The sequence below is a fragment of the Ailuropoda melanoleuca genome, chromosome 9, assembly GCF_002007445.2.
Source record: "Ailuropoda melanoleuca isolate Jingjing chromosome 9, ASM200744v2, whole genome shotgun sequence".
NCBI classification, from domain to species: domain Eukaryota; kingdom Metazoa; phylum Chordata; class Mammalia; order Carnivora; family Ursidae; genus Ailuropoda; species Ailuropoda melanoleuca.
Window position 1 is genome coordinate 22,261,849 of NC_048226.1, and position 27,923 is coordinate 22,289,771.

The 27,923-nt window shown below is 36.7% G+C and overlaps 1 protein-coding gene and 1 long non-coding RNA gene across 2 annotated transcripts in view; one reads left to right on the plus strand and one right to left on the minus strand.

Moving 5' to 3' along the window:
• Positions 1-14,052, minus strand: part of LOC117803848 — a 33,345-nt gene extending 19,293 nt beyond the window's left edge. Inside the window, exon 1 of the long non-coding RNA XR_004627983.1 lies at positions 13,942-14,052. This is a non-coding gene — a long non-coding RNA (uncharacterized LOC117803848). The remainder of the gene's footprint in view (positions 1-13,941) is intronic.
• A 268-nt stretch (positions 14,053-14,320) lies between these two features.
• On the plus strand, positions 14,321-16,366 carry MKRN3 (makorin ring finger protein 3). The gene has a single exon (XM_002925750.4). It carries the CDS (start codon positions 14,338-14,340, stop codon positions 15,883-15,885), a length of 1,548 nt encoding a protein of 515 aa, XP_002925796.1. The 5' UTR covers positions 14,321-14,337; the 3' UTR covers positions 15,886-16,366.
• The last annotated feature ends 11,557 nt before the right edge of the window (positions 16,367-27,923 follow it).

Here is a 27,923-nt window from a genome sequence, read left to right on the forward strand (position 1 = left end):
GAACTACAGGACGATATCCCAGCTGAATATGGATGCAAAAGTTCTTAACAAGATACTAGCAACTTGAATTCAACAGTAAATAAAGGAATTATTCACCATGATCAAGTGGGATTTATTCCTGGGCTGTAAGGGTGGTTCAATATTTGCAAATGAATCAACATGATACACCACATTAACAAAAGAAAGGATAAGAACCATATGATCCTCTCAATAAATGCAGAAAGCATTTGACAAAATACAGATTCCATTCTTGATAAAAACCCTCAACAAAGCAGGGATAGAAGGAATATACCTTACAGAATAAAGGCCATTTAGGAAAGACCCACAGCTAATATCATCTTTAATGGGGAAAAAACACTGAGAACTTTTCTTCTACGGTCAGGAATAAAACAGGGATGTCCACTTTCACCATTGTTATTTAACACAGTACTAGAAGTCCCAGCCTCCGTAATCAGAGAACAAAAAGAAATAGAAGGCATCCAAATCGGCAAGGAAGAAGTCAAACTTTCACTGTTTGCAGAAAACATGATAGTCTTTGTATAAAACCCAAAAGACTCCACCAAACAGTCACTAGAACTAACACATGAATTCGGCAAAGTTACAGGATATAAAATCAATATATATATATAAATCTGTTCCATTTCTATACACTAATAATGAAGCAGCAGAAAATGATATCAAGGGATTGATCACATTTACAATTATGCCAAAAACTGTATGATACCTAGGTATAAATCTAACCTTAGAGGCAAAAGATCTGTCGTCTGAAAACTATAGAACACTTATGAAAGAAACTGAAGAGGACATAAAGAAATGCAAAAAAACAAAACAACAACAACAAAAACAGTCCATGCTCATGGATTGGAAGAACAAGCATTGTTAAAATGTCTATGCTACCCAAAACAATCTACACATCTAATTCAATCCTTATCAAAATACCACCCCTACTTTTCACAGTGTTAGAAGAAACAATCCTAAAATCTGTATGGAATCGTAAAAGACCCTAAATAGCCAAAGCAATCCTGAAAAAGAAAAGCAACGTTGGATGCATCACAATTCTGGACTTCAAGCTATATTACAAATCTGTAATCATCAAGGCAGTATGGTACTGGCACAAAAACAGACATATAGATTAATGGAACAGAATAGAAAACCCAGAAATGAATCTACAATTCTACAGTACACTAATCTTCAACAAAGGAGGAAAGAATATCCAATGGTAAAAACACAACCTCTTCAGCAAATGGTGTTGGAAAAACTCAATGGCAACATGCAAAAGAATTAAACTGGACTGTTTTCTTAACGCCATATACAAAAATAAATTAAAAATGGATGAAAAACTTAAATGAGAGACAGGAACCCATCAAATTCCTAGAGGATAACACAGGTAGCAACCTCTTTGACCTTGGCCACAGCAACTTCTTACTAGACACATCTCCTCAGGCAAGGGAAACAAAGGCAAATATGAGCTACTGGTACTTTATCAAGATTAAAATCTTCTGCATAGCAAAGGAAACAATCAACAAAACTAAAAGGAATGTATGGAATGGGAAAAGAGATTTGAAAATGACATATCTGATAAAGGGTTAGTATCCAAAATCTATAAAGAGCTTATCAAACTCAACACCCCAAAAACAAATAATCCAGTTAAAATGGGCAGAAGACACAAACAGACATTTTTCCAAAGAATATGTACAGATGGCTAAAAGACACATGAAAAGATGCTCAGCATCACTCATCATCAGGGAAATACAAATCAAAACCACAGTGAGATACCTCCTCACACCTGTCAGAATGGCTAAAATTAGCAACACAGAAAACAAGAGGTGTTCACAAGGATGTGGAGAAAGGGGACTCCCTTTACAATGTTGGTGGGAATGCAAATTGGTGCAGCCACTCTGGAAAACTATATGGAGTTTCCTCAAAAAGTTAAAAGATAGAACTCTCCTATGACCCAGCAATTGCACTATTAGGCATTTATCCAAAGGATACAAAAATACACATTCAAAGTAGCACATACACCCCAATGTTTATAGCAGCCTTTTCAACAGTTGCCAAACTATGGAAAAAGCCCAAATGCCCATTGACTGATGAATGGATAAAGAAGATGTGAAATATATACCATATATATCCATATATATATTAAATATTTTAATTATAATATTATAATTTTTTTACAATGGAATATTACTCAGCCATCAAAATATGAAATCTTGCCATTTGCAATGGAGGGGATGGAGCTAGAGTGTATTGTGCTAAGCCGAATAAGTGAGTCAGAGAAATACAAATACCATATGATTTCACTCATATGTGTAATTTAAGGAACAAAACAGATAAACATAAGGGAAGGAATAAAAAACAGGTAGGCAAGCAAACCATAAGAGACTCTTGATAGAAAACAAACAGGGTTGACGGAGGGAGGTTGGTGGGGAATGGGCTAAATGGGTGATGAGTATTAAGGAGGACACTTGTGATGAGCACTGGGTGTTATATGTAAGTGATGAACCACTAAATTCTATACCTGTAACCAATTTTACCATGCATGTTAACTGACTAGAATTTAAGCGAAAACTGTCAATGTTTACTGTATACCTTTGTTATGACCCCTGCATTCCAGACACATTATATAACCAAATTAAGTACATACACATCAAACGAAAATAAGTCATTAGAGGTGTTCATAAAAAAAATTTTGTCATCATAAGAAAACTGAAAAAATCCAAACATACATCAACAGTAGCTTGAATTATTTTTAAATTTGATGTATCTGTACAATTGAATGCTATACAACAATGAAAAAGAACAGAAGATTTTGCTCTCTTTCTCTGTTGTGTGGGGACCCAGCAAAAATGTCACTATCTATAAAAGTGCCTCATCAGAAATTGAGTCAGATGCATGTTGATCTTGGACTCCTCAGCCTCTAGAACTGGGAGAAAATAAATGTCTGTTGGTTAAGCAACTAGTCTCGTGTATCTTATTAGGGCAGCATGAGAAGAATCGTACATATTTTGGTCTTGAGGGGGAGGATGCTGCTGTAACAACTAAAATTGTGGAATTGGCTTTATAAATGGGCTGGAAGCATTTTGATGTACATGCTAGAAATATAGATACTACAGGCAATTCTGGTGAGATTTCCAACGCAGAACATGGTATTTGAAACTGAAAGAAAGGAAATCCTTGTAATAAAGCAGTAAATGATTTGACTCAACTGTGTTCTAGTGTCTTATGGAAGGTAGGACTTGCAAGCAACGAAATTGGATTTTTTAGATGAGGATATTTGTAAGCACAGTTTTGAAAGTGTGGCTTTGTTCAACCTGAATGCTTACCAAAAAATGCAAAAGGAGAGATGATTTGAAGAGGTAATTATTAAGCAGAAAGAAACCAGAACTTGAAGATTTGGAAAAATTTCAGCTTATTCAAATTGCAAAAATTGAGAACACTTGCTCTGAGGAGAACATAAAGAGTGTAGCAGAACAACCATTTGACAAAGATACCATGAGTGCAACTCATTTACATAATCTGACATCTCAGCCGAAGTCAAGAATAGAGATGGGATTACACAAGTAGAGACACTACCAGCATGAACATAAGGAGACGGAAAAAGCAGGATGGAATGAAGGAAGGCTGTTAGACTGCTTGGATTATACAAGATGGCACCATAGAGCTGTTTGCTTGTGAGTGTGCTTTATCCAGAAAGCAAGGGGAGGAATGATCATTAAGGCAATTCAGAGATCATTAGGGATACTGCCTCAGTTTTGTCAGGCCAAATGGCTAGCATAGCCCCAGGGGTTGGTCCCCCAACCTGCAGAACCCAGTGGATAGGACCCTTGTAGAGAACTGAAGGGGAGGGACTTCAGCAGAACAGGACAGTGCCACCCGAGTGGCACTTGGCAATTGTGGAGATTGAGTAAATCCAAAATCTGAAGGGATAGGCTGGCAGGATTGAGATTAGAGGAAGAGTTATAGTTCAAGCCCAAAACCAGTTTGCCAAAAAAATTCCTTTTGCTTGGTGGAGATCTGCATCAAACCAAAGTGGATTATTTTGGAGCCTCAAGATCTAATGGAATTTAGCCAAAGGACACAAAAGTGCTGATTTGAAGGGGCACATGCACCCCAATACTTATAGCAACACTATCAATAATAGCCAAATTATGGAAGGAAACTAAATGTCCATTGGTGAGTGCATAAAGATATGGTGTGTGTGTATATATGCAATGGAATATTACTCAGCCATTAAAAAGAATAAAATCTTGTCATTTGCGATGACGTAGATGGAACTAGAGTGTATTATGCTAAGTGAAATAAGTCACTCAGAGAAAGACAAATATCATGTGATTTTACTCAATTGTGTAATTTAAGATACAAAACATATGAACATAGAGGAAGGGAAGGAAAATGTGATAAGATAAAAACAGAGAGGGAGGCAAACATAAGAGACTATAGATAAGAGAAAAAACTAAGGATTGCTAGAGAGGAGGTGGGTGGGGGATGGGCTAAATAGGTGATAAGTATTAAAGAGGGCACTTGCTGGGATGATCACTGGGTGAAACCAATGCTACATTATATGTTAACTAACTTGAATTTAATTAAGGAGAGAATGTATTGCATGGTGCACTGGGTCTTATACGCAAGTAATGAATCATGGCACTTTACATCAAAAACTAGGGATGTACTGTATGGTGACTAACACAATGAAAATAAAAAATTATTATAAGGAAAAAATAAAATAAAAACATAAAAACATAAAGATCTAATGGAATTTTCATTACTAGATTCTGGACCTGCTTGGGACCCACAATCTCTTTCTTTCTTCTGACTCCTCCCTTTTCAAATGGGAATATTTATTTTATGCCTGTCCTGACTTTTATTTGGAGGCACATAACGTTTTTGGTTTCATAGGTTCACAGATAGAGTGGATATTTACCTCAATGTCTCACCCATACCTGATTTAGATTATATTCATATGAGACTCTGGGCTTTGTTGATACTAGAATGAGACCTTTGGAGTTGTTGTGATGGGATGAAAGTATTCTGTATGCAATAAAAATCTGACTTTGGGGGCCTAGGGGTAGAATGCTACAAAATGAATTGTATCTCCCCAAAATTTATATGCCGAAGCCTTAACTTCCAATGTGACTGCATTTGGTGATAGGACATATCAGGAGGCAATTAAGATTAAATGAGGCCATAGGGTGGGGCCCTGATCCAATAGTAAGAGACACCAGAGAACTCACTTTCTCTCTTTCAGTCATATAAAGACACCGCCTGAAAACAATTACCTGTAACCCAGGACAAGAGCCTTACTAGAAACTCAATCTGCCAGCACCTTGATCTTGGACTACTCAGCTTTCAAAACTACGAGAAATAAATCCCTGTTATTTAAGCCATCCAGTCTATGGTATTTTATTATGGCAGTTTATGGCTAACACACATAATACACATAATAGCACATCTCCACCTTGTATATACGGACACACCAACAACACTACAATAATACTACCCCTACATATGAAAATCTCATATAACATACGTGCTTGTGTTTAAAGCCAGAAAGTGAGATTTCTGTTATTATTTCTTGGGTAAATGTTAGTTCTCTTCTAAAAACCTTAGTGTTTTAAATTTTCAGTCTAAATTTATCTTGTGGTAACATTTTGTGTATGTTATGAGACAGATATCATTTTTTATTATACTAATATTTTTATTATATTATGTCAGTCACCATACAATACATCCCTGGTTTTTGATGTAAAGTTCCATGATTCATTAGCTGCGTATAGCACCCAGGGCACCATGCAATACGTGCCCTCCTTACTACCCATAATCAGCCTATCCCATTCCCCCACCCCCCTCCCCTCTGAAGCCCTCAGTTTGTTTCTCAGAGTCCATAGTCTCTCGTAGGACGATCAGTAGGAGAAGAAAGGGATAAAGAAAGGGGGTTAATCAGAAGGGGGAATGAAGTATGATTTCTATGTGCATGTCTTTAGATATGTTAATAACTCATTTCCAATTAAAATACATTTTATTTCTGTACTTCCCTCATTATATTAGCTAGGACTTGAGAAATATATAAATAAATAATATAAATATAAATGATGGTTGATGGCATTATGGTCTTGTTCTTGGTTTTAGAGGGAAAGATCTGTACATTTAAACACTAAATATGACATCTATCTATGTTTTTTTAAGATATTCCCTTTGTCAAAGAAATTACTTTCTATTCTTAGTGTCCTAAGAATTTTATCGTAAATATATATCGTTTTAACAAAAAAAAATATGGACTGGGAGGAGCTTTTTTATTTTTCTCCTTGAATGTACTAATGCAGTTATTTGTATTAATTGATTTTTAAAATATTCTCAGAAACATCTTTAGTACAAGTGTTCTTAGATATTTTTGTGCATTACAGAATGGATATAACTTTCATTCACTGATATAATATTATTCTAAATGCAGTTGCAGGTAGCAATCTTAGAAACATATTTACTGCAAGTGTTCTCAAACAATTCTCTACATGCATTTCAGACTGGGTGTCAGTTACATTTACTCATATAACAGGGTTCTAAAGGCAGCGTGCCAATTGTGTTGTTAGAAATGGTTTAATTACAACAGCTCTTAACACTAATCTACATGCATTACAGAACGAGCATAAGTCCCATGCACTAATATAACACTGTTCTCAATGCAGGTGTTCTTGAAAAGTTCTCTCCATGCTTTACAGAATGGCTGTACATTGCTTTCACTGATATAACCCAACTTTAAATGCAACTTGCCGTTAGTGTTCTGAGAAACATCTGTGCGTATGCCAATTAGCTTTTTTTTTAATTGAGATTCACTTAACATAAACCATTATATTAGTTTCCAGCAAATAACATACTGCTTCCATATTTGTTTATGCTGCAAAATGATCACCACAATAAGCCTATTAACATCCATCAACACACATAGCTACAATATGTTTTTTCTTGTTATGAGAACTTTTAAGATCTACTCTCTGATCAACTTTCAAATATGCAATACGGTATTGCAGTATTATTAACTATGGTCACCACATGGTACACTACATCCCCAGGACTTATTTATTTTATAAATGGAAGCTTGTACCTTTTGACCGCTTTTACCCACTTTGCCCACTGCCCAACCCCTGCCTCTAGCAACCACCAACCTCTTCTCTGTATCTATGAACTTCTGAAAATCAACTTTCAAATATAGATATTATCTTGAATCATGAGAATTAACCCTTCTTTGCTGTTACATATTATCCTTTTATAGATCATTGGACTGCATTTTTAATTTTCTATTAATTCGAATCAAAGTTTATGAGCAACAGGAGTCTGTAACGTTTCTCCTTACGTATTTAATGGGATTTATTGTGAATGTAGATGGGTCTGAAGTTTTGTAAGAGGGCTTTCAATTACATGACCTTACTTTTGTAAGCTCTATTTTCTAGGAAGTTTACCATTTCAACTACATTTTCATATTTAATGGACTAAAGTTCATAATATCTTTTTATAATCTCCTTAAAGTATATATGAACAGTAGGAATATCACTGTTTTTCTATTGGTTAGGTGGGTAATCCCCCCTCTTTTTGTGTGTGTGTGTGTTTGTTTCAGTGAAGCATACCAGAGGTTAATCCACTTCACTTTTTTTTAAAGATTTTATTTATTTATTTGACAGACAGACAGAGAGAGGACAAGCAGGGGGAGCGGCAGGCAGAGGGAGAGGGAGAAGCAGGCTTCCTGTAGAGCAGGGAGCCTGATGCGGGGCTTGATCCCAAGACTCTGGGATGATGACCTGAGCCAAAGGCAGATGCTTAACAGCCTGAGCCACCCAGGCACCCCATATTACTAATCCTATTAAATAATAAACCTCTGGCTATTCTTGTTATATGTTTGTTTTCTTTTATTAATTTCTGTTCTCATTTTTGTTATTTTCTTCATCTATTTTTTTGGTTAAATTTGTTGTCATTTTATTGCAATTACCCAAAGAGAGAGATTGGATCAGAAATAAGCAGACTTTCTCATTTTCTAATATATTCCTTTTAAGGTATAGAATTTCCTCAAGGATTATTGATTTCCATGAAGCAAAAACAAACTTTTACATAGGCACCTTCATTATTAATCAGATCATAGTATGTTCTGATTTACTTTGTGACTTTCCTCTTCGAATTTTGGGTTATTTGGAAATATAGTTATTAATCTCTAAATATAGAAATGATTTTCTAGTTATATTTTACTATTGATTTCTGGCTCAAATTTATTCTGCAGTCAGGAAATATATTCTGAATTATTTCAATCCTTTGAAATTATTGAGGCATCCTTTAGAGGCAATATGTTGTTAATTGTCATAAATGCCTGGTGTGTAATTTTCACAGGTTAAATTTAATAGATATAGTGTGTTTATAAACATCTTCTGGTCAGTATATTAACTGTATATGAAAATCTCTAAAACCTTGCTGGGTTTTCCCCCTTCAGTTTATTCAATCAATCTCATCCCTGCTCTCTAGTGGCCAGAAATATTAATGTGCTTTCTTCTGTGGCATATGTGAGACAAATGACATTGTCTGGTCAGTTAGGTATGATTGTTCACAATTCTCTTTAAAGATGCTTAAATGTTTTGGAGGATGAAAGGAACAGGGTAAGAAACATGGAAAATAATGAGAATTTTTATTTTTAAATTTAAAAAAAATAAAAAGCACTCCTCCAAGGAGACAAAAGTTAGATGAATTCTCTCCTTTTATTCCTGTTGCCACGGTTTGTAGCTCTGAGTGTATACCCATGGCACAGTGACTACGTCTTCTTCCTAAAGTGGATGGAGGCAATAGGACTCCAACGTTACTATGTGATATTCTCCCCCCCATCTCTTTTTTTTTGCCTTTTAAAAAATTATTTTGAAACTTCTGGAAGTGAAGCTTCTTCTCTCCTTATTGATGTATTTAAGGCTATAAGTTTCGCCTCTAAACATCGCTTTACGTCCATCCTAAATATTTTAATGTGCCATAATTTCATTGTTGTTTAGGTGAAAATATTTTCTTATTTACTTTGTGATTTCTTTCATAATTCATGGATTATTTAGGTTACATGATTTCTGTCTTGGATTTAGTCCGTCAAACACTTACCACATTAGCTGTTTCCTAAGTACTTCAAGAACTTACTTCATGTATTTGTCCCATTTCTATCATTGTTGTGAATGGAAAGATTAGCCTTTTAGAAGCTGCTTAATCTGGCTAGAAATTGAAGTTTAAGTATGTTTTAGATCTGTAAAATAGATCAATATGAAAATAACAAAATTCTGCTACCCATGCTAAAGTATGCACATACCCGAATTCTTGGTACTTGTAAAAAGCATCTAAAAATTTCTTGAAATTTTCAGTGTTTGATTATGATATAGACAATTCAGTGTAATTTTATCAGAGCAATTTTATGATAGCATAATTGAGTTGCTTGAGGAGCATTTATACCTTTTTTAATATCAGTATTGAAATATGAAATTAGAAAGGCATTTTTGATTAACTTTCTTGTTATCTATTTATTCCTTCATGGTAACTAGACATGGATTCCTCAAAACAGCCCACCCAATCCCAGGATGAGCTAACATAGTCCTGTTCCACTCAGAATCCCATGACAATTATAAGTGATGAGGGGACAAAAATACTGCACAAAAGTACCTAAAACTAAACGTTAAAAAATATTTTTTCTTAAATTTCACCTAGCTTTAAAGCTTGACATTTTTCAGTTTATAGAAGTATAATTGATATATAAAATACTGCACATAATTAATGTATACAATTTGGTGAGTTTGAATTCTGAACTAGAGTTGGCAAAAACGGCCTCTGTAAATTTCAAAATAAAAGTCAGTTTGCCTATCAGTATGAAAAAATAAGTATTCATTCACTTCCTCTCATGTGCCCGGAACTTCCAAGGACCCTACAAGACATAATACTGCTGTCTGCTATCTATAGTAGAAAACATATTGACAGGGTTATTGACTTTAATTGCAGGATTCTTTGTTTTTCTTAATTTAAAATCAATTAATTAACATATAGTGTGTTATTAGTTTCAGAGGTAGAGTCCAGTGATTCATAAGTTGCATATAACACCCAGTGCTCATTCCATCAAGCGCCCTCCCTAATGCCCATCACCCAGTTACCCCATCCTGCCACCCTCTTCCCCGCCAGCAGCCCTCAGTTGGTTGCCTAGAGTCTCTAATGGTTTGTTTCCCTCTCTGATTTCTTTGATTTTTCAAGTCAAAAGACATTTATAGAGATCTCTTGTAACAGGTATTGCTCCAATCATTTTCTAAGGATTATCTCACTTAATACAGCAAACCTGTGAACTAATCACTCATATTATTATTCCTGTTATTATTTCTGTTATTTGCCAAATGAGGTAAAAAAGGGTGATTAATTTGCCCAAGATAAATCCCTCAGAAAGTTGTGTATTCCAGATTTGAACTCTTGATGCCTGATTCTAGACTCTTGTTTTAATTCCCATCTCCACAGCAGTACCTAAATGTTGGACCTGAAACAGGTTGTTTGCTGAAGGAAATTACTTTCAGACAATTATGTGCCTTTTAAACATGGACATAACAGGTAAGTGGGGCTGAGCCCAGCAAGACTGAGCTACTTGGAATAAAAGACTGTGGGGCCACCTGAATTTTCCCTGTCTATTCCTACAGTCCACTTATGAACAAGTCTCCTGCGTCTGGGGCTTTTGTTATGCTGCCCAGACTGTGCCTCAGCCCTGCAGTGCTATAAACCACTTCCCCCCTTGTCATTCTGTGACCCAAGTACTTAGTGCAGCCTGCTCAAGTGGAGCCATTGTTCTCATTCATTCCAGTTGGACATCCAAATACTGACCTGTGAGGAGCTCCTGCACTGCCCTGAAGACTGTGCACAAGTTGGTCTCAGGTCCCAGGCCTGAGGCCCTGAGTGGGTTTTTGAGAAAAGAGCACTCAGCTGAGCCAAATAACTAGAAACATGATCAGATGTGTATTCTCAGGGACTGTGTGAAAACAGCAGTGCCTACAATTTTTTTAAACAATTAAAAATTAAAAGAGAAAAAACAGGACAAAACAAGACTATGACAGAGAAAATTCCCTGAGAATAGATATGTGACCACAGTGGGAAGTATTTGCTTATTCTTTCTACATGCATGGCCCCATTTCCAGGTATTCACTCTCATCTATTTAAAATCATGCAGTACAATTTTAGTTTCTAATAGCACAAATGAAATGCTTGCACTGTAAAACTAGAAGATATAGTTCACTATGAGATGGGAGGACATGAACAGAATTGGGAGCCACACAGGCGGGGATCTGAAAACAAAGTCTGCCCCATGCCAGCTGCATAGGTTTGGACAGGTTAGAAAATCTCTGTTCCCTCCTATGTGTGGAGATGGCATGGTCAAATGCTACTTAGAACCTCACTGTCCAATATGGAAGCTACTAAGCCCTATGCAGCTATTTAAATTAAATTTAAAATTAAATTCAGTCCCTCAGTCATTCTAGCCACATTTCAAGTGCTCAAGAGCCACATGGGGCTTAGGGCGCCTCAGTGGCTCTGTCGGTTGAGCAGCCGACTCTTGATTTAGCTCAGGTCATGATCTCAGGGTCATGAGATTGAGCCCCACGGCGAAGCCTGCTTAAGATTCTTTTTCATCCCCTCTCTGCCCTTCCCCCACCTCTGGTGTGCTCCCTCTCTTCTCTCTCTCTCAAAAAAAAAAGAGCCATATGGGGCTAATAGCTACCAAACAGAAATACTGGACAACACGTACATAAAATCATCACAGAGTATTTTATTGGACAGTGCTGGTCTATAAAAAGTGGATCAAATATAAATTAAACACGGTGCTGGGAACATATTACCATTTAACAAATAATAGTTTTATATTCAAGATTCTTATGTTTGTGAATCTGTAAAAAGCCTGATATATGAACCCACTCTCTATGTTTCAAGTTTTTTTTTTCCCCTTTGAAAATCTTTGGGGCTGTCAAATGCCCACCAACCAATGCATTTATGAGAGGAAAGAGAATGCAAGTCAGACTTAGGAAGAACTGGCATCCCCAGTACAAAACTCAGTAACTACACAAAAGAAAAAAAAATTCAAAATCACCAAGATTTCCTACATTCAGGTGGAAAACAGCAATATTCTCACAATTACCAAATTAGAAAAAGTTACCTTTTGAACTTAGCTTCTACTGCATGAGCAGAGTATTCCCTGATTTCTTTAAATCTTCCTAAATAAAACATGATTTTAATTTCTACAACTTTATTTAGTTTGATTTCTGGGGTAGGTAACTTTTTATGTTGTTATAAATGTTATGAATTTTAAATGTTTAAGGGTCATTTAACTGAAATGGAAATACAACTGTTTGGTATATTGTACTTCTACCCAATGTCCCTGCTAAATATGCTTATTAAACCACTAGGTTTATCAATAATTTTTTTCTCAAATTTCTGCTGTCTCCTATTAATAATTCTTTTACAATTAAAACATCTTTTATTTCTTTGCTTGCCTTATGGTACTGGATATGACTGACACCAATATAGAATATTTGCCTATTTATTTCAGATGGAAAGCTTTAAAATCTTTCATTTAGGGAACTATTTTTAATTACATATTTATTTTATATAACAGGCCAGTATTTTTTTCTGTTTCTGCTATTTTTAATAATAGAGGTGGCTCTAGAAATAGGACCATTTTGTATAAATTTCACACTTAATGGCTAAACCTTGTTTCTGATATCCTCTCATGATTTTTCATGTCTGTTATTAATGTAGTGATACCACTTTTAAAATTTCTGATATTGAGCTTCTTCTTTTTTTCTTAATAAATTTAACCAGAAATTTAGGTCTCAAAAATCAATTTAAAAGATTACCCTTGATTCATTACCCTTACTTCACGGTTGGTCTTTTCTTTTTTTTATATTAGTTGCTTCAATCTGATTTCTGTTCTACTATTCAGACTTTCTCCCATTTTAAAATTTAGGCCATAAATTCCAAGAAACTCGTTTTGGCAAACAAAATTCAGTACCATTTAAATGATAAAACATCATAACACAGATTTATTCCTGGAAAAAAATGGTAAATTAAATATTTGAAAGTCTATCAGTGCAAGTAATCACATTAAGAGGATAAAGGGGAAAAAAAACATAAGATCATTTCTCAGTTCAGAAAACCACATGATAAAATTCAGTATACATCCATAAGTAGTCTTAGCAAAGAAGGCATATAATTTTTTTTTTACTCATCTACTGAAATATATTTGCAAAACGACAAAGAGCTCACAGAGGAAATAAAAAAGCACCACTTGCGAGCAGAATGATAGAGGATACATTATGAAAGCCTGGCCTGTCACAATACCGGACAAACCTCCGTGAAAGACAGGGGAACAAAGGGCCACCATGAGTTAAGCGAGCAAGAGAAAATAAAAGCCAGGGTCACACAGGGGACAGTGGCTTATTATGCCGCATCAGGATTGTATGAAGTCGGCAGCTTCTGCACAGTGGGAAGGGAGAATTGGAAATCACTATAAACTAAGACATCTGAAAGCACTAAAGTGGCCTCAGATCAGAAGCATTCGCTGCTAATGCCTTGACAGCAAAGAGCACTTCCAAAGTAAGCTTGTAAGAATTTCCAGAATAAAAACCAAAAGAAATCATGTCTTGTCAACAAAAAGCTTTCCACAGTGAGAGCTATAAGGCTGGGGAAAAAAAAACGGAAAAAAAAAAAACCACATGCACACAAAGACCCGTGGAGACATAAAATGGTGATCAGAAAAAAAAAAAAAATATATATATATATATATATATATAAATTCAAGAATGAGATGTTCCAGCATAAACAGTGACAAGGGGAGGTTTATGATTTTTAAAATAGACATATATGAAAAAACAATAAAATACAATGTGTCTGAGCGAACACTGATAGAGATTAAATTAAAACCTCAAAGAGCTGTGATTACGTCCTCCAGAGAAGCGTGCGAGCGAGAGAGGCATTGGGATCGGCCAGCTGGCGTGCAGAGAAGCAGGCAGAGGCCGGGGAAGGGGCGGGGCAGCCCCGACTGACGAGAACAAAGGAGGATACGGAACCGCCGTACGCACTGTACAGACCGTACAGAATGGGTAAAGGACTGACGTTGCCCCCACAGGAAGTGTCCGCCGCGCCTGCCAGAGAGGAAGTAGGAACCCATAGTCACAGGAAGAGAGCAGGGGAGAAGGAAAAGAGATGCACACTTCATAGACAAGAGACCCCGATACCAGCCACGGCTCTCTGGGCCTCGAGCCGAAAGGAAGAGACACCGGAGAAGTTCCGGTACCATTTGGGGGAGAATAAGCTGCCATGGAAGAGCCTGCAGCTCCCACTGAAGCCTCTGAGGCTCCTGGGGCATCTGCGGGTGCCGAGGCACCAGGGGAGGGTTCAACTGGGCCTTCCCTCCGCATGCGCCCGGTCTTCCGGCAATTTGCAGCTGCAGGTCCGGCCCCCCTCCGTGCGTCACGTCTGAGGCCTGCCCAGGCTGCAGGGGGAGGGGCAGGGCCCAGTCGCATGCAGGGCCGGAGTGGCGGCAGCTGGACGAAGCAAGTCACCTGCAGGTATTATCTGCATGGGCTTTGCAAGGAGGGGGAGAACTGTCGTTACTCTCATGATCTCTCAGGCCGGCAGTTGGCCAGAGGGGGCCATGGTTCACCGCCTTGGGCCTCTGCAGTCCAAGGCCCTAGCACGGCTGCGCATACTGAGACCCTGCCTCAGGAAGTGGCGGAAGCCCCCCCTGCTGCGCCCTCTTACTCCTTGCCTGTGATTGGCTTGGCTGCTGAAAGGGGTTTCTTTGAAGCTGGGAGAGACAATGCAGGCCTTGGAGCTGCTGGAGGAGCAGGTGCAGAAGGCTGGGAGAATGCCATTGAGTTTGTTCCTGGGCAACCCTACCAGGGCCGCATGGTCCCTTTTGTTCCCAGGGCTCCTCTGCAGAGCTCAGTGACTGAGAGGGAACAGATTGCAGTGGGCAGGGGGCAGCAGCTTTGCCGGGATGCTGCCATGGGGCAGTGCTTTCGTGGGGAGAGCTGCATGTATCTCCATGGAGAGATATGCGATATGTGTGGGCTTCCCGTCTTGCACCCTGTGGATGCTGTGCAGAGGGCAGACCATATAAAGGCTTGTATTGAAGCACATGAGAAGGATATGGAACTCTCGTTTGCAGTGCAGCGAAGTATGGACAAAGTGTGTGGCATCTGCATGGAGGTTGTCTATGAGAAAGCCAACCCCAGTGACTGCCGCTTTGGCATCCTTTCCAACTGCAACCACACCTACTGTCTAAAGTGTATCCGCAGGTGGAGGACTGACAAACAGTTTGGCAACAGGATCGTCAAGTCCTGTCCACAGTGCAGGGTCACCTCCAACTTTGTCATTCCCAGTGAGTTCTGGGTGGAGGAGGAGGAAGAGAAGCAGAAACTTATTCAGCAGTACAAGGAGGCAATGAGCAACAAGACTTGCAGGTATTTTGCTGAAGGCAGGGGTTTCTGCCCATTTGGAGAAAACTGTTTTTACAAGCATGCAGACCCTGAGGGCCGGGGAGAGGATCCTCAGAGACAGGGTGCTGGGGAATCCGGTGCTCACTGCAGTCAACTTTTGGAGCCTGATACTCAGGTGGGAGAGGGTGAGATGCCCTTTAAAAGCAGTAAAAAAGAGCTTGTCATGCTTCAGCTGGCCAATCTGTTGTTTAAGTGTTTTCTTTCACTGGCAAATGATGAGCTTTCTTTCTCAGAGGACCAGTGGGACTTGCTTCATTGTGAGCTGGAACATTTTTTTCGGTTTGAATCTGTGGCATTATGCTCTGGCATGTGGTCTGGTGTGCTAAGGCTCTGCCGTCCGCTGTTGCTTGTTTTCTGTTTATAGACACATCTGTCATTCACAGAGGCTATTGAAGCCATTTTTATAAAGCATCCATCTCTGTTTTCTTGTCCATCCCCATTTCAAGGTTATGGTGCTTTACTGTGGTGAACTGTAACAAAAAGTCCTAAAATTATTGTTTGATGAAATGAGTATTACTGTAGTTTATGGTTTATTTTGTCATCTCTGTTTTCAACAGGATTGACTCAGTTCTAGTCTAGTGTTTACAGAATTTCCACACTCATTTTGAAGTCCCTCAAGAATAAATGTGACAGGGTGAAGGGAGAAGTCTTAACTGAACAAGGAGCTTTTTGCTACTACAGCCTTAAGAAATGGACCCACGCAGGGCCTTTGTGGTACAACTGCTCATCATTGTTGTTTACATGTCTGTTCCTTCCCTCATTCCCCTTCAAGTGCACTCTTGAACATGTGGTTACCTTGTGGTTTTGTGTTTTACTTGACCAGAACCAGGTGTGTATGTTTACATGTTTTTATCCTGTTAAGCTTGATGTGAAATTATTTATATTTGAAAGTATATATTTAGTAATTATGTATATGCATGTAAATGTGTATAAAAGTTATATAATTGAAGATATATATAAAATTACACCATCATATAATATATCTGGAAGAGCTGGAAGCTGAAAGTAAAAGGCTAATAGGATTTGCTGTTGTGTTGAGTGTGAGGTGTGTAAATAATCTTTCTGTCCTTTTTGCAGGCTCAGTGGTTAGCATCTAATGAAAACAGATATTCCAATGGCTCTGGTCAATTGTAGTAGGCACAGATAAAGGACTTACAAAATAGGACATTGGTTAATTTCTGTGATGGCATTAATACCTCACTGTGCTGTTGTACATAAATGTGTGTTCCCATCCAGTTTAGCACAATCTCATTATTCCTTATAACAGCACAGTCAATCCTGAACTCAGATAAATGGTTCTTTGTATTCAGTATTTTGTGTTATCTCTAGACATTCAAAAAAAGGGATTTTTAAAGACAAAAGTTTTCAACATATAACTGACAATATTATAAAATAAAATAGAATAACAAAAGTATTGAAACCAGTCATAATATAAGAATGGAAAGATTAAAAAGTGAAATATATAAAGGGACAAAAACTAAATACACTAATGATATGGGAATATTATAACACAGCTACACTATCAGATTAAATGAATATGGCTTAAAAAACTAAAACTCCAAGATGATCAGACCTGATTAAAATTAAAATGAAACTATGCTGTTTAAATTACACCGCTACAACACAAGAACACAGAAACATTAAAAGTAATAGCATGAAAAAATTAAATAGCAATGCTGTGATTTTTGCAATAGATGAAGTTGATATTAAGGATAAATACATTGCTGGAGATAAATAAGGTTAGTATATAAACATTAAATTATAATTTACCTGGAATATAGAACTGTTCTAATTTTGTATTCATTTAATAACACAGCATCAGGGGCGCCTGGGTGGCACGGCGGTTAAGCGTCTGCCTTCGGCTCAGGGCGTGATCCCAGCGTTATGGCATCGAGCCCCACATCAGGCTCCTCCGCTATGAGCCTGCTTCTTCCTCTCCCACTCCCCCTGCTTGTGTTCCCTTTCTCACTGGCTGCCTCTATCTCTGTCAAATAAATAAATAAAATCTTTAAAAAAAAACACAGCATCAAATTTACAAATAAATAATAAGAAAAATACAAAATTTAAGTGGACAATTTTCATTTACTTTTTCAGTAACTGAACAAGCAAATGAAGTGAGTTGAACAGCACAATTCTAACAATTTAATGTAAAATGTGTGAAATGCTGTATGCATCAACTGCAGAATGTTCTCTTGGCTAAGAGGTGAAAATACACCAGTTGCATGAGTTCCAGGAGAGCCAGACTTCCTATTCAGAAAATACAGGGTACATTTACAGAGTTTGTGCTATGTACTAAGCACTCTCCAGAGCACTAATTGAATTCTGAGACTAACCTTATGAAGTACTTGCTATAATTTTTCTCGTAATCCTAATGAGGTAAATAAGGTAGAGAAGTTAAATTACTTGCCTATATACCTATGACCCATAGGTATAAATTAGTGGAACCACAAATGGAACTCATCGGTATGTTTCCAGAACACAGGCACCATGCTTCCTCTTCCCTCACCTACATGCCAGGATCACCTGGACCAGCTGAATATTGCTAATGGTAAAGTGTGTGCAATCTTTAAGTATGTATGGTTCAGCCAGTTGGGACAGAGATGGACATAAATAAGCTCCTAAGAGAATGTGGGGGCTATGGGGCTTTGTCTGTTGGCTTATGGACTCAGTATATCTTAGTCCCTTACTCATAATATACCTCAGCCTCCCAGATTATTTACACTGCCTCTCCCTTCTTACATGATTCATGATTTTATCAGTAAGTATCTCAGCCCATTTCACTGGCTTCTTTGCCATATTTCTTCCATATTGATTCCTCTTATCCAAAGAATTCACCAATTAAGAGGCCGTGGATGCCTCACTATTACTCTCATGCAGGGTGAGTGATTCCAAACAAAATGCAAATATGCTGATACCCCTGAGGCCACCCCAGTCATGCAGGGGAAAGAGGGCTCAGATGACCAAACAACCAAAGAAAAGGACCAGATGGGTCACTCTCAAAAGACTGTACGGACACCAAAGTCTCATGAGCTTTGAATAGTGGCTAAGCTGCTATTCAGAAGGGGTTTTTAAACTGAGCTTGAAAACTTTGTCCTATTATACACTACCTAATGTTCTGAAATAGCATTTTTTTATCCAAATAGCATCTTGCAACAATCATAATAAAGTTCAGGAGATACAGTGGAACAAGGATTGGCAGAAGATAAAGTGGTTTTGGTGACAATGAATAATTAGAATCCTGACTCTGCTTCTTACCAGCCATGAAGTCTGGAGCAAGTTACTTAAATTTTCTATACCTCAATTTTTTTATATGAGAAGTGGGTACAGCACCACCTATTTTGCAGGGTTGTTATGATGATCAGATGTAATCTGGACAAAGAACTTGAAACATAGATGGTATTTGTAAAGTGGTATGTGTAAAATTAGGATTTATGTGTGTTTGTGACCTCAGAAGAGCTTGCACAAGAATTAATACTCCACAAAGTTTTTCTCTTTGGCAATCTTTGGAACTTGTGTTAAAGTAACATTATTATTTTATGATTTTTTGTAGCATGGGGTCACATTACCTTTATAGTCGTAATTTCAAAAAGATCAAGTAATTTTTCAACAAAAGTCATTCAGTTAAAACTAAAAATGTTCTGTTTAATTCTTGAAATACAGTAGGCAACAACAAAAATATGTATTATTTGTGATGGATGTCTACACAAGGAAAATAAATAAAATAATGTTTAAAAAATGGGATTTTCTGTTCCCTCATCAGTTCGTTCAGAGGTCAAATAAAGGGATGTCACTGCCACCAGGTCTGGGAAAATTGTTCCAAGGGCTTGCATATGAAGACAGCTGGGCCACTCCTGTTGCAGTCAGAAACAAAGGAGCTCTTGTCACACAAAAGTTTGCTTTGTGAGTGATTCAGATTGTGTGCTGGCCCCTCCTCCCCTAGGCTTCATGGACTCAGCCCAGGAGTCTGTACAGAAGGTATTTTAACCACACACGGACAAACACACACACGCACACACATGCACATGCCTGCGTGAAACAAGTCTGGTTTGCTTATGCTTCATGTGACTAAATGTGGTGGATGTACAGACTTACAAATATTCTAAGATTTTATTTAGTATTCCTTCCCCTCTAATACATGGAAATCACTTTGTCTCACATGCCATTAAATGCATTTACTGAATTTCAAGAACTTAAAACATTTCCAGTCCATAGTTGGCACCCATATACTCTTTTATTTTGCACTTTTGTAAACATCTTGGGGGTGTGTTTTTTGTTTTCACAGTAGATGCTGAGTCTCAACCTCAGTGTGAGATGGAGTTGGGGTGGGGATGGGTAAAGGGAGTCTTGGGAAATAACCCAGCACTAGAACAAAAAAGTAAATTAATGCATGTCAGGATTTTTGACATAAAAATATGTAGTATATCACATTTTCCAGTGTTGTATGGACACTAACAAAAATAATTATCAGATCATAATGAAATATGAGAAATTGGTAGTCAGGCAATATTCTCTGATGTCAATCCAAGGAAATTACCCACTACCATGTGAAGCTGCTTTTAAATATCTCGTTTAAAATAATTTGATGAAAAAAAATGAATTCAAAATAATTTAGGACAGATAAGATAGTAAAAAAATATACTATAATTTATTAGATGGTGCTGAATCTCTACTCAGAATTTAAAAACTAATTTTTAAATATGAATATACATTGTCTAGAAAAACAAATCACAAATAGGTATTCAAATCTGTAAATTTTAAAGAAATTGCAACATATAGGCAAGCAGAAAGAATTAAGCAAAATTAGTGGATCAGAAAATAGAAATATAAAAGCTGTTTCTTGGGGCACCTGGGTGGCTCAGTTAAGCAACCAACTCTACATTCCTGCTTAGGTCATGACCTCAGGTTCATGAGCTTGAGCCCCATGTTGTGCTCTGGGTTGGGTTTGGAGCCTGCTTAAGATTCTCCCCTGCTCCCTCTGCCCCTTTACCCCCACTCATGCATGTGCTCTCTTTCTCTCTAAAAAATAAATACATAAAAGCTGTTTCTTTGGGAAAAAACACAGATAAACCATTAACTGAAAAAGGACAAAGTGTTATTAAAATAGGAAACAATAAATAGGAAGAAATCAAAGATAAAAAGACAATAAGGAAATGGGAGATAAATTCTTGTTGACACTGAGGCAAGCACATTTGATAATGGGAAAGAAATTTAAAATCTACATGAATATAATTTTTCAGACGTTAATTTAGAAGACAAACCCAATTACTAAGGAGAAGTTAAGGTTGTCAGGAATGTACTTAGCCCTGTCTCCCCAAAGGAGAGAAGACTAGGAAAACACATTTGCCCCAGAAATTTACCAAAACCTTTAAATATATTGTAATGCTATATAAACCATTCCAGAGAACTGAAGAAAGGGGACAGTAACATAACTTATGCATGACACATATTGGTGTCAAAATGTTACCAACACAATACAATAACTAGAATTCAGTATCATTTGTGAATATTGATGCCAAAATATTTCAAATGAAATATTAACAAACAAAAAAACAGCACAGTAGAAGAATAAAAAATCAGAAAGGGGTAGGTTATATTCCAGGAAAAAGAATGGAAGAATATGAGGCTATATTTATCCTAATATATTAATAATAATCATATGAACATCTTCATATAACCAAAAAAAGGAAACTAAACTCATGATCATTAGGATTATTTAAAACAGAATACATTTGTATGAAGGATAAATATTATATATATATATGTATACATATATAGTATAAAGTATTTTTTAAGTTTTTATTCAAATTCCAGTTAGCATACAGTGTTACAGTAGTTTCAGGTGTACAATATAGTGATTCAGCACTTCCGTACATCACTCAGTACTCATCACAAGTGCACTCCTTAATCCCCATCACCTATTTCACCCATCCCCCTTCCTCCCTCCCCTCTGGTAACCATCAGTTTGTTCTGTATAGTTAAGAGTCTGTTTCTTGATTTTCCTCTCTCTCTCTTTTTTCCCTTTGCTCACTTATTTTGTTTCTTAAATTTCACATACAAGTTATGTCATATGGTATGTCTTTCTCTGACTTATTTCACTTAACACATTACTCTTTAGCTCCATCCAAGTCATTGCAAATGGGAAGATTTCTTTCTTTTTTATGGCTGAATAATACTCCATTCTTTACATATGCCACATCTGCATTATCCATTCAACACTTCATGGACACTTGGGCTGTTTATATAATTTGGCTATTGTAGATAATGCTGCTATAAACCTAGGCATGCCCATACCCTTTTGAATGAGTATTTTTATAGTCTTTGGGTAAATACCTAGTAGTCTAATTGCTGGGTCCTAGGGTAGTTCTATTTTTAACTTTTTGAGGAATCTCCATACTATTTTCCAGAATGGTTGCGCTGGTTTGCATTCCCACCAATGGTACAAGAGGATTCCATTTCTCCACATCCTCATCAACACCTATTGTTTCTTGTGTTGTTGATTTTAGCCATTCTGACAGAAGTGAGGTGATATCTCATTGTAATTTTGTATTTCCCTGATGATGAGTTATGTTGAGTATCTTTTAATATGTCTGTTAACCACCTGTATGTCTTCTTTGGAAAAATGTCTGTTCATATCTTCTGTACATTTTTAATTGAATTATTCATTTTTTAGGTGTTGAGTTTTATAAGTTCTTTAAATATTTTGGATACTCATCCTTTATCAGATATGTAACTTGCAAATATCATCTCCCATTCTGTAGGTTGCCTTTTAGTTTTCTTAATTTTTTTTTTTGCTGTACAGAAGCTTTTATTTTGATGAAGTCCCAATCATTTATTTTTGCCTTTGTTTCCCTTGCCTCAGTAGACATATCTAGAGAGAAGTTGCTACAGGTGATGTCAAAGAGTTTACTGCCTGTGTTCTTCTCTAGGATTTTTATGATTTCAGGTCTCATATTTAGGTCTTTAATCCATTTTGAATTTGTTTTTTGTATGGTGTAAGAATGATCCACTTTCATTCTTCTGCATGTTGCTGTCCAGTTTTCCTAACATCAGTTAAAGAAACTGTCTTTTTTCCCCCACTGGATATTCTTTCCTAAATTGTCAAAGATTAATTGACCAAATAGTTGTGGGTTCATTTCTGGGTTTTCTATTCTGTTCTACTGATCTATGTGTCTGTTTTTGTACCATACTGTTTTGATCTTGAAGTCTTCAAGTCCCATACCTGAAGTCTGGGACTGTGATGCCTCTAGCTTATCTTTTCTTTTTTCAAGATTTCTTTGGCTTTTTGGGGTCTTTTGTGGCTCCATACAAATTTTAGGATTGTTTGTTCTAGCTCTGTGAAAAATGCTATTGGTGTTTTGATAGGGATTGCTTACATCTATAGATTGCCTTGGGTAGTATATGTCTACTCTTATAATGCACACAGTCATAAAAACACATAAGTTAGAAAGTAAATAAAGGGGGTGAATGAAGAAGTTAAATAATAGAGACAAAATAAAATATTAAATATTAAGGCTGATTTGAGGTTTTGAAAACAATTTATAAAATAAACCATTATCTGAATTAAGAAAATGAAGAAAAATAGGAGCAAAAAACATACACAGTCACACACATACACAATCACACACACACACACGCACTTACCCAATAGGAAGAATTTACCACAATTTGAGATTCTTATAAATATATATAAGAAAAAACATGACTCAATCAGATGCCAATTAATTGAAAAACGTGAGAGAAATTGATAATTTTCTAGGCATATATAATTAAGCATTGGCTTTAAAATACATTAAAATGTAACCTGCCATTTAGCATATAATCCATAAAATATTTCATAGTTTGCAGTTTAACCTAAAACATAGGAATTTCATAAAACCTTCAAAGAATAACTTAAGTGCTATTTTACACAATTCAAAAATTACAAAAAGGAAAAGGGCCCCTTCCATGGTTTTATTTTCTGTTTTATTCTTGTTTTCCAGCTTTCCTGAGATATAATTGACATAGAACATTGTATAAGTGTAAGGTGTAAAATGTAATTACTTGACGTAAGTATATAATGCAAAATGATTGCAACAAGTTCAGTTAACATTCCTCCTCTCTCCTGTGGTGAGAACTTTTAAAATCTACCCTTAACAACTTTCAAGTATACAATACACTATCATTAACTATAGTCACCATGCTGGGTTGTTTTTATTTTCTTTTCTTTCTTTTCTTTTTCTTTTCTTTTTCTTCTTTTTTTAGATTCCATGTATGAATGAGATCATATAGTGCTTGTCTTTCTCTAATTTATTTCACATATCATAATTATCATAATGCCCCAGGGATCATCCACATTGTTTCAAATGGCAGGATTTACTTCTGTTTTATGCCAGAAAAATATTCCATTGTATGATATGTAATTTATACCAAAGTATAACCAAGGTAGCACACACACACACACACACACACACTAGTGATCAAGATTATGAAAAATGAAAAGTGCAAAAAATAAATATTAGTAAAAACCAGAATAAAATATTTCAGCATTTTTTATCCTTTTAATAAGTCAAAGGAAAGTAGTCATATAATCATCTCCATTAATCAGGCAAAAGCAAATAGATTGCCTCTCTTCACTGCCAGTTAACATTATAGTTGATCCTTGAAGAACACAGGGTTAGGGGTGCCAGATAATCTTTTGACTCCCAAAAAACTTGATTACTAAAAGCCTACTGTTGACCAGAAGCCTTACCGATAACATAAACAGACTGTAGAACCAAAGAGGATTATTCTAAAACCCTAAGATAGAATTTGCCTTGTTAGGTTTTAGACTGCTTGGGATTTGTCACCCTCTCCTTCTTTCCCATTTCTTCCTTTTGAAATAGGAATGTTTATCCTACACTGCCCCACCATTGTATTTTGGAAGCCCAGAACTTGCTTCATTTTATAAGTTCACAGTTGGAGAGTAATTTTGCCTCAGAATAAATAATACCTTGATTTTCATCCATATCACATTTAGATGGTATTTAGATGCAATTTTGGACATTAGACCTAAGAGTTGATGATGGATGAGTTAATATTTTGGGGGCTGTTGAGTAGAATGAATTTAGTTTGCGTGTGAGAATTCTGGCTGGAGGCAGAATGCTCTATACTGAGAGTTTGTATTCCCCCCAAATTCATATATTGAAAACCTAATCCCCATTGTGATGGTGTTTGCAGGTGGTACCACTGGGAGGTAATTTGGAAGTGAGAATATAAGAACACAGGTAGAAGGTGGCCATCTGCAAACCAGAAAGAGGGCCGTCACAAAGAACCCTACCATGCTGGCATGGCCAGTCTCAGATGTCCAGCCTCCAAAACAGTTAAAAAGAAATGTTTTTTTGTTTGTTTGTTTGTGTTTTTTTTGTTTGTTTGTTTGTTTAACCCACCCAATCTGTGATAATCTGTTAGAGTATCCCAGAGTAAAACAAGTAAAAATAGTTCATGTATGGCTGAAGTAAATAAATAAATACATACATAAAAAAGCTTATATTAAAAGCTGATATGAAAAAATGTGAAAGCTTATATGAAAAAATGCCAATAGAACTTGAACATTTTAGAATTGAAAAACAGCCAGTCTTGAACCCTACCACATCTTAAAACAGTATCCTATGCCAGCAGTATGAAGAATGAGGTATTAGCACTTGAATTGAGAGATCAAAAATGTATATAAAAAAGGTCCAGGGACACCTGGATGGCTCAGTTGGATAAACACCTGATTCTTTTTTTTTTTTTAAGATTTTCTTTCTTTCTTTTTTTTTTACTTACGTAATTTTAAAAAGTATTTTTTTACTATTTTATTTTATTTTTTTATAATAATATTTTTTATTATATTATGTTAGTCACCATACAGTACATCCCTAGTTTATATAAAGTTCCATGATACATTAGTTGCGTATAACACCATGCAATACATGCCCTCCTTACTACCCATCACCAGCCTATCCCATTCCCCCACCCCCTCCCCTCTGAAGCCCTCAGTTTGTTTCTCAGAGTCCATAGTCTCTCATGCTTCATTTCCCTTCTGATTACCCCCCTTTCTTTATCCCTTTCTTCTCCTACCGATCTTCCTACTTCTTATCTTCCATAGATGAGAGAAACCATATGATAATTGTCTTTCTCTGCTTGACTTATTTCACTTGGCATTATCTCCTCCAGTGCCATTCATGTTGCAGCAAATATTGAGAAATCGTTCTTTTTGATAGCTGAGTAATATTCCATTGTATATATGGACTTCTTTAATCCAGTCGTCTGTTGAAGGGCATCTCGGCTCCTTCCATGATTTGGCTATTGTGGACAATGCTGCTATGAACATTAGGGTGCAGATGGCCCTTCTCTTGCGGTAAATACCGAGTAGTGCAATTGCTGGATCATAGTGTAGCTCAATTTTTAACTTTTTAAAGGACCTCCACGCTGTTTTCCAGAGTGGCTATACCAACTTGCATTCCCACCAGCAATGTAGGAGGGATCCCCTTTTTCCACATCCTTTCCAGCAATTGTTGTTTCTTGCCTTGTCTATTTTTGCCATTCTAACTGGCATAAGGTGGTATCTCAGTGTGGTTTTGATACAAATTTCCCTGAAGGCTAATGATTTTGAACATTTTTTCGTGTGTCTGTTATGCATTTGTATGTCTTCATTGGAAAAGTGTCTGTTCATATCTTCTGCCTGTTTTATGATTTGTTTATTTGTTTCTTGTGTATTGAGTTTGAGAAGTTCTTTGTAGATCTTGGATACCAGTCTTTTATCTGTAGTGTCATTTGCAAATATCTTCTCCCATTCCATGGACTGCCTCTTAGTTTTTTTGACTGTTTCCTTGGCTGTGCAGACGCTTTTTATCTTGATGAAGTCCCACAAGTTCATTTTTTCTTTTGTTTCTCTTGCCTTTGGAGATGTGTCATGAAAAAAGTTGCTGTGGCCGATGTCGTAGAGGTTGCTGTCTATGCTGTCCTCTAGGATTTTGATGGATTCCTGTCTCACATCGAGGTGTTTCAACCATTTGGAGTTTATTTGCCAGAGAGAGAGAGAGAGAGAGCATGAGCAGGGGGAGTGGCAGGCAGAGGGAGAAACAGGCTCCCTGCTCGGACCCTGATGGAAGATTTGATCCCAGGACGCTGGGATCATGACCTGAGCTGAAGGCATATGCTTAACCAGCTGAGCCACCCAGGCACCCCAAGCACCTGATTCTTGATTTTGGCTCAGGTCATGATCTCATGGGTCATGAGATCGAGCTCTATGTGAGGCTTTGCGGTCAGTGTGGAATCTGCTTGAGATTCTCTCTCTCTCCCTCTGCCCCTCTCCCACTTGCTCTCTCTCTCTCTAAAGTAAATAACTAAATAAAATCTTTTAAAAAGTCTCAGAAATGGACACAGCTACACATGGGAATTGAGTTTATGAGAAAGATTATAACAACAATAATTTGGATTATTTAATAAAAACTGTTAAATAAACTTAAGAGTAATCTTGAAAACTAATATACGGGATTCATAAATCATACTTTACATCAGTATAAATTCCACCTAGATCAAATAAATATAATTGTGAAACCAAAATCTACAGAAACAACGTTTTTTTTTTTCCTTTTCAAATCTTGTAGTCAAAAATGTCTGTCTATGACATGATTGACAGAAGTCTTAAAGAAATTTTGACAATAACTGTAGCAATTGCATAGAACTTACTATGCTCCAGGTTCCATTCTAGGATACGTTATCTCATATAATTCCTCCATCCATCCTAAGAGGTAAGTACTGTTGTTATCCCTTGTAACAGCTGAGAGAACTGAAGCTCAGGGAGGTTAAAAGATGTGCCCATGGTTATGAGGTTGGTGAGATCTGACTCCAGGGCCCATTCTCTCATTCACTGCACTGCTTTATGAATGCGACCAACCAAAGTGACCCTAACTGGTTTGACATGAGCAAAAGCAGAACCAAGTATCAAAGTACAAAAAAAAATGGAATTAATAAAACAAGACAAGACCTTATTTCTATAATTTATAAAGTGATCTAGTAAAGCAAAAGTAAGAGACCAACAACTTAATAAAAAATTACAAAACATATTGAGTAGACCTTGAACAGGAAACAAAATGTGAATAGATTCAAAGACAAGAAAAGTTGTTAAACATCACTAATCATAATGCATATTTAAACTGCATGGGGTTTAATCTTCTTTCAGTTTGTCAAAGACCCAAATATTGGAAAGCACATTGTAGTGAGAGCTTGGGAAGTAGGTACTCTCATTTACTGCTTGTAGGAGCATAATTGGTACAATTTCCATAAAGGAAAACTTGATGATATGAATCAAATCATAAATTCACATATACATACTTCTTGATCATTTTATTCATTTAAATGTGATTTACAGGGGATGTGTGGGTGGCTCAGTTGGTTAAG

Bases quoted from the DNA above. Each gene is read 5' to 3' on its own strand.
- MKRN3 (XM_002925750.4), top strand. From the start codon at position 14,338: ATGGAAGAGCCTGCAGCTCCCACTGAAGCCTCTGAGGCTCCTGGGGCA.